At 52.1% G+C, this 14,999-nt stretch overlaps 3 protein-coding genes across 3 annotated transcripts; all 3 read right to left on the bottom strand.

The window, feature by feature from the left end:
* Positions 1 to 4,894: 4,894 nt before the first annotated feature.
* On the bottom strand, positions 4,895 to 7,047 carry LOC120682997. Its single transcript, XM_039965013.1, has 2 exons — positions 6,694 to 7,047; positions 4,895 to 6,504 (listed from the first exon to the last, which is right to left on the bottom strand). Exons 1-2 carry the CDS (start codon positions 6,956 to 6,958, stop codon positions 6,275 to 6,277), a joined length of 495 nt encoding a protein of 164 aa, XP_039820947.1. The 5' UTR covers positions 6,959 to 7,047; the 3' UTR covers positions 4,895 to 6,274.
* Positions 4,904 to 6,154, bottom strand: LOC120682990. The gene has a single exon (XM_039965003.1). The coding sequence runs from the start codon at positions 6,128 to 6,130 to the stop codon at positions 5,357 to 5,359; it is 774 nt and encodes a 257-aa protein (XP_039820937.1). The 5' UTR covers positions 6,131 to 6,154; the 3' UTR covers positions 4,904 to 5,356.
* A 3,591-nt stretch (positions 7,048 to 10,638) lies between the features above and the next one.
* Positions 10,639 to 14,899, bottom strand: LOC120682983 (zinc finger protein WIP2-like). Its single transcript, XM_039964994.1, has 2 exons — positions 13,970 to 14,899; positions 10,639 to 11,569 (listed from the first exon to the last, which is right to left on the bottom strand). Exons 1-2 carry the CDS (start codon positions 14,756 to 14,758, stop codon positions 11,117 to 11,119), a joined length of 1,242 nt encoding a protein of 413 aa, XP_039820928.1. The 5' UTR covers positions 14,759 to 14,899; the 3' UTR covers positions 10,639 to 11,116.
* Positions 14,900 to 14,999: the final 100 nt, after the last annotated feature.

Raw genomic sequence — 14,999 nt, 5'->3', positions numbered from 1 at the left:
GAGTGTACTGTGGGGGCCTGTATCCCCACTGCTGCTGTGGCTGGTGCTGAAAAGGGGCTCGCTGTGGGCCCGACTGCACCAAGCGAAATCTCTGAGGAGCACTGCTAGAAGATCCCGCTGCCGGCGCCTTTCTCTTCTTTTCTGCCTTATGAGCTAAATGGGCGTCCTCCTGAATGATAGCCCCATTAACTAGCTCACTGAAAGTGTCAAACTTGATCATGGCCAGGCGATCCTGGAGCTTGCTACTAAGCCCCTGCCGGAAACATGCCTGCTTCTTCTCATCAGTGTCTACATGGTATCCCGCATACTGTGACAAAGTGTTGAAGGCCTGGGAGTACTGTAGTACACTGTTATTGCCCTGTTTCAGGGCCAAAAACTCTGTGAGCTTCCTTCTGATCACCCCTGCTGGAATATGGTGCGCTCTAAAAGCCTCCTTAAATTGTGCCCAAGTGAAACGAGTGCCCTCAGGAAACATGGCTACGTGATTGTCCCACCACGTGCGTGCGGGACCCCTGAGCTGCTGGGCTGCAAATCCCGCCTTGTCCCCATCCTAGTACGGGTGCAGGGTGAACTTGGACTCGATGGTCCGGAGCCAACTGTCCGCTTCCAGCGGCTCATCGGCTTTGTGAAATAACGGCGGTTGGGTGCTCAGAAATTGCTCATATCCCGGAATAGGTGGCAGGTGGTGATGCTCAGGCTGCGGCGCTCTGCCCTGCGCCACAAGCTCACGGAGGAGTGCCGTCTGCTCATCGCGCCCAGAGAGCATGGCCGCAATGGCCTGAGCCAACTCAGGAGGGTTTGGAGGTGCTGCCATTCTGCATTCAACCATGTTTGATTTAGTCACAATATCTGGTTTACCCAAATTAATCAACCATGGAAGAATGCAGAAAGCATAAATTAAATCAAAAAGCCGGAAAACTTTTGCAACCAAATCCGGAGTATCCGGAATAATATCCGGAATATCCGGACACCCCCTACCCGGAATATCCGGAACTATATCCGGAATATCCGGATTTTCATGTCGTGTTTACAACACCCCCAAAACTTGAGATGCAGAAATTTTTAAAACAATGAATGACATGAGGCATAATGCACGATAGTCCTACGGTACCCTCTCAACACAAACTAAACATCTAGCTACTCCTCTAACATAGCTATATAGGGCTTACTACGACTACTCCCACCCATAATAGTAAACTACATTCATCCTAAGTCAGAATTCCATTTTTAGTTTGTAATATCTTAAAATTAGTCATGCTCGTACCACCCCCGATGCGTTTCGGCTCTGATACCAGCTGTGACGGAACCGCCAAATTAAAACTCTAATTAAGCGTAATGGCCGTCATTTGAACACATCGGGCGCATTAGTTTAACGGCTTAATTTGGCGATCCTTTCTCAACCCACGGCCCGATCGAAACAACACCGGTAGTCCCACGCGAAGGTGGGCGCAGATGGTACAAGCACGACCCATTACTTAAAAATACAAGAGCGGACACGATATGAAACATTAAGTTTTACAAACCGAGTTCAAATACATGAATAATTTACAAACATAACTTTACAATAGACACGACTGAAGTTCCAATATAAAAGATCCTACAACTACTCTATAATTCACCAGTTCTGATCTAACAAGACCGGTCAGACCGGTGCTCCCAACCGGTCGGACCGGTCGGCACTACCCGCCGACGCCACCGGTCAAACCGGTCACACTGACCGGTCAGACCGGTCTGCACAAAACAAACAGACTGCACACTCAACCCTTCAGCGTACAACCCGAACAATCCCTAACCTAGGGGTCTCGCTCCTCGACCTGCCACCCCTCTGCATCCCGGCGGATGAACTTGACACAACAGGGGCAGAAGTCAACGTCCGGGTGTCCTGTAATGAAAAGTGGTGGCAACAAACCCTGAGTATTCTAATACTCAGCAAGGCTTACCCGACCAGTGGGTATAACTTAGCCCACATAACTAGACATGCAAGGCTTTTGGCTGCTGGTTATTTTTGCAGAAAAAGGCTCTAGAAGTGAGTCCTTATTTTCCCTCTTTTAGCTCCAAATTCTATGTTCATAAATCACTAACTATTATTTGCACCTGCTAAGCAATCATAACAACATGGAGTAATAATTCCTGGTAGACCTTACTACTCATCACTTAAAATCCATATAGTATCACTACGATGTGGTGCTGTGGTCAAGGTGCTCATATCCGAGATGCGACGTACGGCGGATCGATCCGATTTAACCTTGCAAGGTGGACCTAACCAACACGGCGCGTATAGGCCCCGTCGGACCCCACGCACCAACCATTCCCCTCCCCACCTCGAACTACAGGACCGCCCCACCATCATATGGTCAGCCGAGCTCAACGTGAGACCACCAAAATAAACATGCATCCCCATTTCTCCGCGACTACTCGACTACCCCAGGAGGTGAGTTGAAGTCCTGTACTTTCGAAGCAAAGCAGTACTAGGCTTACCGGTTTCGACTACCTCCTACTCCCGGCATGCGGTTAGTATAATTCAAACTCGATCACAGGGCCAGGCAACGAACGGTCCTTAACCGACACAGGCGGGGCTAACCTCTCCCCGCCCGGTCTCCAACTTCCTTTCCTTCTTTATCTAATTTAACATTCCGTAATTTTTGATTGACTAAATGCCCTATATCTCGCGAGTGACCCGAAAATCACTCGACTTCTATCGAGTTCTCTTAAGCATAGCATTTCTATCGTCTTCTATATACTAGTATAACTCGAGGAAATCTAGGGATCATGCAACTAGGGTTCCAAACAATTCCTGAACCTAATGCACAAGTAATAGAAACATAATTATAGGTGTCATAATTTGAAATAAAAGGATGTGCACCGGGGCTTGCCTTGCGCCTGCTGCTCAACACTGGGGTGAGTGGGGCCTTGGGCCGACTCCCCGCGAACCTCCTCCTGCGGGGCTGGCCCCTGCGGCTCCTGTGGCTCCGCAACCACTGCGTATACGGCTCCCTCGGCGGCAGCGTCTACACGTATGCAATGACATGAGAATGTATGCAAATACGATATGCAACAACAATCCTTGAAATGCCCAAGTAGAAACACTACAAATTTACCCAATTCTACACCCAACAGTTCTATTAAAACCCGGAATATCCGGATTCATACCCGGAGTATCCGGATTCTGAAATCCGGAGTTTTCGGGCCTATACCCGGAGTTTCGCCCGGAGTGTCCCAAACCCGGAGTATCCGGGCCTATACCCGAAGTTTCGCCCGGAGTTTTCAAAACCCGGAGTTTCCGGGCTTATACCCGGAGTCTCCGGGCTTGACAGCATTTTCGCCCCAAAAACTGAAATCTTGATTTGTGGCAAAACCACCCCACCAAATTTGAAACCCTCTTGAATCCTAGTTGAAGGATGCATATAGAGATGATTGACCCAAGGAAATTACCTAGAACATCCTAAAACAACCAAATCGGCGAGCCCTAACTTTTAGTACCTTGAACTAGTTCCTCTTGCAAGAAACTCGAAAACGATGTCGCCCCAAGGTGGAATACTTGTAGAAGATGATCCCTCACGCCGAGTGAAGCTCCCTTGGCCTTGGAACTAAGTTGAAATTGAAGATTTCGGAATCTAGAGCTTAGGGGAGAGGGAGAGCTAGTGAGGGAGGTGAGGGGGAGAGAGGTAACGGGAGAGAGTGAGAGTGAGGGAGAGAGAGAGTGATAGTTTCCATTTAATTGATTGTGGGGTCCAGATGTCCAAATTATGGAAATAGAAACTCCACACCCGGAGTATCCGAGCCAAAAGCCGGAGTATCCGGGTGTTACACCGGACCTGGCGACCATTTTCTTCCGTAGAGGAAGCCATAGCGTCCCCGCTGTAGGGGTTTGGTCCACTAAAAGCTACTGGCGGAAGATTTGCAGTACCGCAGCGCGGGTAGCCTGGGTGTGTTTAGTTGGTGAAAAAGTTTGGATTTTAGTACTGTATGACATTTTGTTGTTACTAGACAAATAATATTCAATCATGGACTAATTAGACTTAAAAGATTCATCTCGTGCCAATCAGTTTGTAATTATTTATTTTTTCAACTGCATTTAATACTTCATGCATATGTCCGAAGTTTCGATATGACGGGTATTGTAGGACGGTTCTACGGCAGCAAAAGCTTTGATTGATTGATCCAGTTCTAGTGCGGCACCAACTTTAATGGGGAAGATGAACATAATCTTGATCGCCGGTACCCGCCAGCACCAGCTTGGGGGCAAGCTGGTTCTGAAAGAGGGGCAATATCATGAATCACAACACAAAGACATCATGCAGTTTGGCTTTTGAAGCAAGACGCATCTGTACTAGCTGGAAGTAAAAAAGTTTCCAGGTATTGTTTCAGCATTGGAGATAAAGTTTCATTCATCAACTAAAATCAACTTTGATGATGTGGCAGTTTTGGAAATCAGCCCATAAATTCTCCCACTGAGAATGATCTAGTGGGCTGATATAATTGTTGTCAGGTCGGTGGAGTATAAATCATTCCGGAATGTTTTTTTAAAAACGAATCATCCCGGAATGGTCGTGGAGAACACTCTTCTTTTTTTAATATACTCAGCTACATACTGGCTGCGTACATGGACTATCTTTCAGCAGCCTGCAGCCTACTTCTCAGGAGATGTTTGTGGTGGCATCTCGGATCTTGGAGAGAGTGGTCAAGAATTTTTCTTTTATCCGGACACATGGATGGCGATCTAGTTTTAGAATTGATAGTCATTAGTTTGTCCATTTGTTTTTTAGACTCTTTTAAGTTGTGTGCCGATTGGCCTAGGTCGGAAAAATTTGAAGTCGTTGTATTATTACATTGATGTAACTTCTTGAAATCAATGAAGTTTCTCTTTTTTAAAAAAAATTCTCGGAGATAAACATCAGAAAACTCCTTTAATCCTGTCGTAATATATACAGCTCTGCCTTCCTCACGGGTTCCCTACGTGTTGTACCCCCAATTCCCAAATTCATTGCCGATTTCCCCCAAAACCCCGCCCTTTCAATCTTGGTTCGTGACACAAAATTTTTGAACAGTGAATCTGACCATTCTCATTTCTTTTACCGTACTGTACAAATCACGAAGGCTGCATACGCTGGCAAGAACCGGGCTACAGTAGATCCCTGCCATTGTTGCCTTTTCACCTTGGCTCGTGAATCGCGTCCTGCTCCGCCGCGAGGTCCGCGCATATCCTCTCCACGACCTCCCTCCCCTTGTCCGCATTCTTGGTGAACCTCTCCGCGCAGCGCCGTTCCACGAGCTCGGCCACCCGGGCCGCCACGGCGGCCAGCGGTGCGCAGCGGATGGTGGTCTCCTGCCGGAACAGCGTCCACTCGTCGGGCCGCTACTGGTGGGGCGCGTAGCTGCAGCGCTCCTCGACGTCCACGAGGCCCCGGAGCGTGGCGTTGCGGGAGGCCACCCGCATGTCCCGCGCGGGCGCGTCCACGTCCGTGCGCTCGACGCAGAGCACGACCACGTCGCTGCCGCAGTCAGGCGGCGCCGGCGCGAGGAGGCCGCGGAGGAGGAGCGGGGGCGGCGGGGTCCGGCCCGCGATGGCGCGCACGGCGCGGAGGCGGCCGGAGCGGCGGTCCACGTCGCGGGAGAGCGTGTGGACGTCGAGGATGTGGGCGAGCGCCCCGGAGGCGGCGCGCGCCGCCGGGTCCGTGAACTTGCGCCACGCCGCCGCGGTGACGCGGTGCCAGGGGTGGCGGTACACGTGCTCCTGCTTGTAGGAGACCACCATGGTGGCGAGAGCGGAGGGGGGGGGGGGGGAGGCGCGGGCGTGCGGTTCTCGGTGAGCCAGCGAGAGCGGTGGGCGGTGGCGCAGAGCCGTGGAGGAGGGAGTGCGATAAATGGAAGCGAGGACCTTGGAGTCGGCTAGCGTCAGCGTGGGGTTGTGTCCGGAAGCGGACGGGAATATTCGCGTCGCGCGGGGAATTAAACCCGACTCGATGAGCTTGTAGTTCTGTTTTTTTATTAAAAAAAAAGATGTGCTTTGCTGTCGAGCCTGGGCAGCCTTGGGCCTAGGACATGCTTGCGGCCATGGCGACAAGCAGGCTACCATACAATTAATTGGCGCCAAACGGCCAAAGTGATCTAAACAAAAGATAACTGACATCAAAGAAGTTTGTGATCTTATTCATATAGTACAAGGCTACAAGCAAGATTTTGTTGCCGTCTCGACAGAGCAGTGACTTGCCAAGATTTTGTTGCCGTCTCGACAGAGCAGTGACTTGGCATCCAAGAAGAGCGAGAGCGAGGGCTAGAAGAGCGTGTGGCCGTCGTCGTAGGAGACGTGGCGCCCGCGCTGGCACGGCGGGGCGTCCTCGTCGCGCTCCTGGCAGCAGCTCCAGCGCCTCTTCCAGTTGGCGCGGCCGGTGCTGGGCCGGCTCCCCTCGTCGTTCCAGCGGTAGACGATGACCCCGCTCCTGTCGCTCCACTCGCCGTCGATCCCCTGGTGCGGCGGCGACAGCGAGAACAACCCCTTCTCCCCTGCGATGGCGATGCGAGGCCACACCCACACGCGCATGGCACGCTCAGACAAAATCAATAGGGCCCCGACAATGTGTGGGCCTCCATCATGCTAGCCCAAAACAAAACAGCACTGGGCCCCCACGAGGGAAGATGTTTTGCAAGCCCCCCGCGAAGTGTGGCTGCAGCGCGGCGGAGGAGGGGGTGTACCTGTGACGTGGCCGTGGAAGGCGCAGGCGGTCGGGTGGTTCTCCTCGTCCCGGTACAGGCCGCCGCACCTCAGGCACCGCTTCGTCGGCGTCGCCGCGGGGGGCGAGCCGGCGCCTGAAGCCGTCACTCTGACGCGCGCGCGCACGGGCCGGCGGGCGGCCGCAGCCGTGCGACGAGGAGGGCGGCAGCCACAAGGCGGCGGCGGCGGCAGGTTGGGCAATAGGGGCGAGTAGGTCCGGGGCGGTGCGAGCGGAGAGGAAGCCATGGCGTCGTGGGAGGATGATGTGGACGACGAATGAGTGGCCCGACCTCAGGCGCCCGCCGCTGCATCTTCCAGAGAGTGGAGTGGGTGTCGAGGCCGCATCTCGAAGATTATTAGAAAGGAAGCGTGGTATGGCCGTATGGGCTTCTGGGCCTGTTAGTAGCCTCTAGCAGGCAAAAAAAATAAAAATAAAATGAAGGCCTGAATGCTAGCCCAGCAGGTCGGTGGATGTGCGTTATCAGCCCAGGAGGGCTGAAATAGCATTCCGAAATCGGAAGGCTTTGCTGCGCCCAGGAGGGCTAAAATAGCATTCCGAAATCGGAAGGCTTTGCTGCGGCAGCAAAAGCCTTCCTTTCCCAGGGGTGTTCACGTGAGCTTTTCTCTTCTTCTCGTCTCCCTTTGGCCTGTTGTTCTACAGTCACCTGGTCTCAACATTTACGGCCATACATGCATCCAAGGGACCTCCATTTGTATGGGCAGCGTACTACTACTGCGCCAAACTAACTGCTACACACCTACTGGATTATTATCAGTCAATTGACCTGCTACTTTGTTTGGTTACTTTTGTGGAGGAAAATTTCTTTCAACAAAGCCTTAATGTGCAGTCTGCTGCTGAGATTTTTCTTCCACAGGAAATAAAAAAGAAAGGAGATTTGGGGTTTGCTGGCCCTGGCCTGCAGCTAGAGCGTACTTTGGGCGCACCGGCGTATCCAACTTTCCACGGCAAAAGCTCAGGAAAGATCTGAAGTTGCTTGGCCAGCGACGGGACGTTACATAGCTGCAGGCCGGGCAAAGTAAGTTGCATTCAGGTAAATAGGATTCAAGGCTGCGCGCGGCACTACGGCCGGCGCAGCGGAGCGGACGACCGGCGTGGCCGCGAGACGGGCCACACAGCAGGAGCTGGGTGGAGGAAAGAGCGCAGCCTCCGGGAAGCTGCCGGCCTGACCCTCTCTCGTGTTTTTCCGCCCGGCGTTCGCAGACGACGGAACTCGCTTCAGTTCGGGCACACTCAGCAGGTACTCAAGTCTGCACCTCCTGGTCGGTCTGGTGTGCACGCAAGAAGGCAAGACGTCTTCTCCTTCTCGCTGGGAAACCAACAGTGATCCACGGCGCCTAGCAGCAGCAGCGCGGCTGCACCCCCGTTTGTTTGATTCCCTCCGGCACAGGCAGGGGGGCAGCTTTCCCTTTCGGCCCAGGAGGCGCAAGCGAAGCTCATCATTTGACGCCAACGTCTCATGGTATGCGCGCGCGCATCCGAATCTGACGTCCCGTCTATACCTGGTCATTTCTCGGGTCGGGTCGGGTTCGGATCGGGCCGAAAAAAACCCGATAGAAAAACTCATGGCCCGAACCCGCCCGTGGCCCGGCGAAAACACTAAAATGTTGGCCCGAACCCGCCCGCAGCCCGACCCGACGGCCCGCGGGGCGACCCGCTGACCCGACGGTCACCCTAAAATGAGGGTATTAATGACTTCCTGTTTTTCCTTTTCAAACATAGCCATGACATCCCTTTTTATAGTGTAACGACCAACATGCTTATACTGAGGACAAGCTAAGCTAAGCATATTTTTAAATCCATATTCTTCTACTACTGTGAAGGGATGTGCACCTCCAAGCAAAAACATGGTTACTCCTGTTCTAACAGCATCCAAATCAACCTTATAGTTTTTAAGTGCTATTGATCCATCATCATCCTTCTCAGTTTTCAAGAAATAGGCTGCAGGGTGTCTTTTTGACCGGGCCGTCGGGCCGGCCCGCGGGTTTAATTTTCAGCCCGCACCCGACCCGAATTTTTCACCGGGCTGAAATCATGGCCCGGACCCGCCCGCCGTGTTCCTCGGGCCGGGTCGGGTCGGGTTTTTTTCGGGCGGGTCGGTCCGGGTTCTTCGGGTCGGGCGGCCCATGCCCAGGTCTAGTCCCGTCCATCAGGCTTGCCTACACATATTTCTGTCGGCCATTCAGATGCGCCCAAAAAGTTGATCCTCTCCGCCGCTCGATCCATCTTCTTTCTCCTCCTCGACCTCGATCTCGTGAAAAAAAGAGGGTCGATCCGATCCGATCCAGCGTTGGGGGTCGCTTCGTTTAGTTCCAAAAAATTTTGGTACAGTATCCGTCACATCAAATCTTTCGACACGTGCATGAAGTATTAAATGTAGTTGAAAAAAATAACTAATTACACAGTCTAACTGATTAGCACGAGATGAATCTTTTAAGCCTAATTAGTTCATAATTGGACATTATTTATCAAATAACAACGAAACGCGCTACAGTAACTTTTCACCCTACTTTTTCGCAAACTAAACGCGGCCTAGCTTTTGTTTCTCTCGAAAGCAAAGTTGTGCGTGTGATAACCTTGGCGGCCATGGCCTGGCGGAAGCCTCCGTGTTCTTCAGTTCTTGGAAGTATCTATCTCCGCCGGCAGGGGCGGAGCTACAGCCTACAGGCCCCCTGTGCCTTTTCCTTTTTCTGGGGCATGCCAAGAAACGCAGCAGGGGACATGTGTCGCAGCCTTTCTGTGCGCGCGGGCAGGCAAGGGATGCTTGCACAAGCAAGAGCACGCATGCAGCAACTGTTTCACGCCTTGGTGAAGACGTAACAGTGAGGTGTATTTGCGCCATATCAATTGTCAGACGCAGTGGAAACCATGCTAGTTTCTTTAGGATACTATGCAAGCATAGTGAATTTATCCATTTGCATAACCAATGAGTACGTCCTCTGGTACATTCCTAGGAGAGAAAAATTGATAGGAAATGATATCATAAAATGTGAAAAATCCATTTTACTACCCATGGCGTTGTACTTTGTCCCCTTTGACTCCCTTACAAATTTTCAGTTTACTCCAGTTAATAAATACTTAAATTGGGTTAGTGAAAATGTTCTTTTTGTTCCTTTGGGATTTGACTTTTGCATTATGAGGGTGATAAATGAATAGTACTAATCTAATTTATAAATAAAAATTTGCAATTTTTATAACTATCTCCATGCAGTTCCATATCTTCATTTTTATAAGTCTTTTTTTGGGGGGGGGGGTGACATTGTTACATCTAACGGATCGTCTAGGCATAGATCAGTGGGTACGACTCTATTAACTTGCATGAATCGAGTACAAAGAGAGTGCTTTGGTCCTAGTGTACAAGAACTAGAGGGGGGGGAGATGCACAGACCAGAGGCTTCGGCGTTGTTGGCCATGGAGTCGGTGCGGTGGACGAAGTCGACGGCAAACTAGGTGTAGCGGTGGAAGGCGTGATGAGGGGCGTCGAGATCATTGCGCAGGGGAGGCGTCGTGGTGGTCGGCCGGAGTCGTGGATGAGGGACGCCAGAGTGGTGATGCAGAGGCGGCGGGACGGCGAGGTTGACGGCGCTTTCTGTCACTTCAGCGCCCTCGCAGATCGGATCGCGAAATGTTGGTGGGTTTAGAGGGCAAGGTAAACTTTGGTATGCGTGCCTCCGGCCCCCACTGTTGCATTTATTTGGCGCTGTGCGACCGGGGGTATCACGAGTTGACTGAGCGCCCCTGTCAGGGCGCGAGATTTGGGGTTGACCCAACCGTTGGGTGGGTCTGAGATAAAAAAAACTAACAGACATTTCAAGATTTGTTCAAATCTAGTTCTAGTGGACAACTAGAATAGTTGGCTACTTGGGTAGTAAAATGAACTTCTAAAATGTAGCATATACAAAAATAATAACTATGAAGGAAAATTGTGTATAAGGGTGTTGTGCGTCAGCTGATGTTCTTGCAACTGGATGAAATGCACACAAGATTTGGCAGCACAGGCTGCTAGCTAGTTCTTGACACATGCCCGTGATCGATCGAAATGTACTAGCTAGCTAGTTCCCTAGTCGAGCCTCCAACTATCACTAGGATAGAGAACAAGAAGACTACAATATGACCACACATGGGCCGTACCGTACTTATGCCCTAGCAATGCAAGCAAGTCCTAACAATTAAAAGATGATAAAGAGGACATATATAATAGCAGCAGCGGCGGCGGCGGCAACGAAAATATAAAAGAACAGCTCGATCATCTCTTACAGTACAGCACATTGTTTTTTTTGGCAAGTACACGCACCGGTGGGCTCATCGATCATACAGTACTGTTGTATGTATAAGATCGATCTGCCGGCCGGCTAGGATCTATCGGAGCTCGACCGATCGATGGATCATCTGGACGCCGCGGCTGCGCCGTCATGGTCGACGTCGGAGATGGCGCCGTCGTCGTCATCGCCGCCACCGCAGCCGGCGCCGGCGACGAAGCCGTGGCCGTGGCCGAAGGCGCGGGCGTGGTCCTTGAGCGAGCGCTTGTGCTTGAACTCGGAGCCGCAGAGGCAGTACCAGAGCCTGCCGCAGTTCTTCTCGTGCGTGCGCCAGTCGCCCTTGACGGCGAAGGCCTTGCCGCAGCGGCGGCAGAGGAAGGGCTTGAGGCCGTGCTTGCGCTTGTAGTGGGTCTGCAGCGTGCGGAAGTCCTTGAGCGGCTTGGCGCGCGGGTGGTCGATGTTGTTGCGGCACCCCACCGCGCAGCAGTAGCACGGCAGCCGCAGCATCGCCGTCGGCTGGATGCCGCGCAGCGACTCGGGGCCCTTGCGGTACTGCGACCCATGGCCCCACATGTGCATCTGCACGCACGATGTATAGCTAGCTTGATCATCAGTTTTATCAGGTAGTATATCTAGCATTGAATCTATACATATAGTGTTCATGTGATCATGCATCATTCATGAGGTGAAATCAACTACAACTGTTACTATACGTCTTACATATATAGTATAATTCAAGATACGGAGCATATATATATATATATATATATATATAATCAGAGAAGACTGCAGGCTCACTCTCAAACTTCAAACAGTATTCTCTCCTAGTAGCTCCAATACCTTTTTTTTTCCTTGCAGCGGTCAGCATGCCGGTCAGTGGTGAAACCGGAGAAGCCGCATGAGCGCAGAGGCCTGGCACACCAAGCTTTTGAAAGCGAGGCCTGCAGTGTACTAGTAGCTAGCTTCCAGAGACTAGCTATAGCTAGAGACCATTGCATTGCTTGTGTGTGTTGTGCCAGTTCCTACCCCATAAACTCGTAAACGCAAAAAAAAACATCACATCGAATATTTCGACACATACATGAAGTACTAAATAAAGTCTATTTATAAAAATTTTTACATGGATGGGCTGTAAATCGCGAGATGAATCTAATGAGCCTACTTAATCTATGATTTGCAACAGTAATGCTACAGTAACCATCCACTAATTATGGATTAATCATGGATTAATTAGCATCATTAGATTCGTCTCGCGATTTACAGCTCATTCATGTAAAAAATTTTATAAATAGACTTCATTTAATACTCCAAATTAGCAAGATTCTTTTGAAAAAAAATTTGCGTTTCAACGGGCCTAGAGAGAGTGGGCGTACCGTGTACGAGGCTGATTGCGTCTGCACACAGTGAGCGTGGCAGGGACGGCATAGCTAAGCTACAGCAACGAGCACTGCACATCTCTTGCAGTTCTCGGGAGGCGTGAAGGAGGCAGCCAGCGAATCTATCCCAAGTCAATGCTAATTACGTAGATTCCAGTGAAAAGGAATAATGCAACCGAGAAAAATACCAAGAAATGTGTGTGTCCCTCCAGTGCTATATATCCTTGATCGATCGATCATCCTGTCTCTGAAGATAAAAAAAAAGCTCATATGGGCTACATGATCGAAGATAGATGAGTGGTGGAAAACTGGAAATGGTAGTGGTCTGGAAGATCAGGCAGCGGCCACGGCGTGCACGCTCCAGCAGCGACTTTCGCAGATCAGACACACGCTATCTGATGACCAAGCTCCATCCGACGTGTGCCACAAACCCAGAGAGAGAGAGAGAGAGAGAGAGAGAGAGAGAGAGAGAGAGAGATGACCTCCACGCAGCGCCGCTTGCATTGCCTGCTGAGTGGCTGCCCGCATGCATTCCCAAAGGAAAGGCGAACTCCCGGAAAAGCACAAAAGTCGCATGCATGCTTCATGGCTTCTCCTGGCCATGCCTGTCTTGTTCAATCACACGAAAAGGCGGCCGCTGCGGCCGGCCTCGCCTCGCCTTCTGAGCTTCATCGCCGGTCAGGGGCAGGCCGGCCGGCCAGACCAGACATGAGCACGTGCATGAAATCTGGCGAGCCACTACACTTGAACTCTCCCACCTTCTGCTCTTTCACATGAGCAGCTAGCTAGCTACTCCATGGAAGAACTGTTTGCTGCTTCAGCAGTATTATTTGCTTTGATGTGTCCAAAGGAAAACAAAAACAGGATGTGTGCATCCATGCTACTTCGAACAAAGAAAGAAAGAAAGAGAAGATTTGTGTAGCCACCTATAATTTGCATCAGAGTATTCCAAGATCAGATCATAGCTATAATCTACGGACTGATAGTGATAGCAGCATCCTTGAACTCACTGATATGATCGTCGCAATATAATAGTTTCAGAGATTCCTTGGCACAACAGCTAGAACGCTTAAGGTAAGATCAGACCCTTGCTCCACTTTGTCCCGACAAAAGAACCGCGGCTATTTAAAAGCACCAAGCGGTTTGTGGGTTTGTTCGATCGTGCTCATTTTGCGACCGGCTTCCCAACTGTAGAAACTTTATTTAACCTACTGCCACATCATTTAATGTTAGGTAATTCCAATTATTGGGATCGACGACATCTATATGCATGTTCAGGTTGCCGAGGAAACTAGCAACCCCAAACTATTTTTCGTCCTAAACAGACAAAAGAAAAAGTCTGAGTGTATGAAAAGTGCAATCAAGCGTGATTTATGATCACCAACGAGATGAATTAATGGGCCAAAAGGAAAAATTTCAGCTTATGAATCGTGATTGCCTTTGGGAAAAACCGCTGGATTTGTTGGTAGCTCAATTTAAAATCCAACAAAAAAAATAGAGGAGAAATGCATGCTGGTGCAGGTGTGTTGGATGAATGGTGCAGGCAAGAGAGAACTGATAAAGTGAGCACTGAATCGGCGAGCGCGTGTCTCGATCGGCTCACCTGCATGTTGTTGTATCGGTTGAAGGTCTTGAAGCAGACGGGGCAGGAGAACTGCGTCGGCCCGATCAGGATCTGCGACGGCGTCGGGATCCAGTACTGCCCCTTGTTCAGCCGCCCGATCGGCGTCGACGTGAACCCTAGCGGGGCCGCCACGGCCTCCCCTTCCTCCTCCCCGCCGCCGTTCTCCCTGTCATTCCTCCCTTCGTCGTCGTCCTCCTCCTCGGCGCCGCCGTCCTGATGCCGCCTGCGGGCGCCGATGAGGTCGGCCGAGCCGGCGCTGGTCGTCGGCAAGCCGATGCGCAGCGCCACGGTCACGTCGCCCGCCGCGGAGCCGGAACCAGCGCCGGACTCCACGCCCATCCGGTCGCCCGCGGCCTTGGCGTTCAGGTCGGCGAAGAGCCCGCCGCCTCCCACGCGCTGCTGTCCGTGGCGGACGTTACTGCTCGCGGCCGGGCCGCCGCCCTCCTCCTCCTCTTCCTCCTCGTCCCCGTCCTCGTCAGAATCCGCCGCTGCCCGGCCGCGCTGCCCCTGCTGCTCTCGCGTGATACCGCGCGATGAGGCGGCGGCCGGGGCCAGCGAGAGGAGCGGCAGGGCTTCCCGGAGCGGGGGCGAGGGCGGGGCGGGCGGCGTGTGGGTTGGTGGCTGGTGCAGATGCGCGGCGAAGAAGGGCAGGGACGAGGAGTAGGCGGCGGGCGTCGCCGCGGGCGCCGGCGGCGGCGCGGCGGGGTGGTAGTAGTGGCGGTGGTGGTGCGGGTGGCTCTTGAAGAAGCTCGTGTAGGGGTTCTCCATGGCGCCAGCCGCACAGCAGCTGCCTTCTGGTAGTAGCTCGAGGTTGGGGGTAGCTTGCGCCTAGCTCCTCGATCGGTGGCTAGCTACTAGCTCCGGCCACAGTAGTAGACACGCTTGTGTGGTGGTGCGCGCGGCGAGGTGGTTGGCAAGGGGTTATTATAGGGTGGGTGGGGGCGCGCGCGCGCGCGTGCGCGTGGAGGATTCACCGTGCAACCTCTCCCTCCATGTCGAGCGCATGCCT

This window comes from Panicum virgatum, chromosome 2K (assembly GCF_016808335.1).
Source record: "Panicum virgatum strain AP13 chromosome 2K, P.virgatum_v5, whole genome shotgun sequence".
NCBI classification, from domain to species: Eukaryota; Viridiplantae; Streptophyta; class Magnoliopsida; order Poales; family Poaceae; genus Panicum; species Panicum virgatum.
Note: the sequence above shows the minus strand (reverse complement) of the source record. Positions and strands in the feature narration are given on the sequence as shown.

Bases quoted from the DNA above. Each gene is read 5' to 3' on its own strand.
- LOC120682990 (XM_039965003.1), bottom strand. From the start codon at position 6,130: ATGTCAGTTATCTTTTGTTTAGATCACTTTGGCCGTTTGGCGCCAATT.
- LOC120682997 (XM_039965013.1), bottom strand. From the start codon at position 6,958: ATGGCTTCCTCTCCGCTCGCACCGCCCCGGACCTACTCGCCCCTATTG. The intron at 6,505-6,693 runs GTACACCCCCTC...TCGCCATCGCAG, and splicing joins CTTCCACGGCCACGTCACAG to GGGAGAAGGGGTTGTTCTCG.
- LOC120682983 (XM_039964994.1), bottom strand. From the start codon at position 14,758: ATGGAGAACCCCTACACGAGCTTCTTCAAGAGCCACCCGCACCACCAC. The intron at 11,570-13,969 runs GTGAGCCGATCG...TCGTGCGTGCAG, and splicing joins ACCGATACAACAACATGCAG to ATGCACATGTGGGGCCATGG.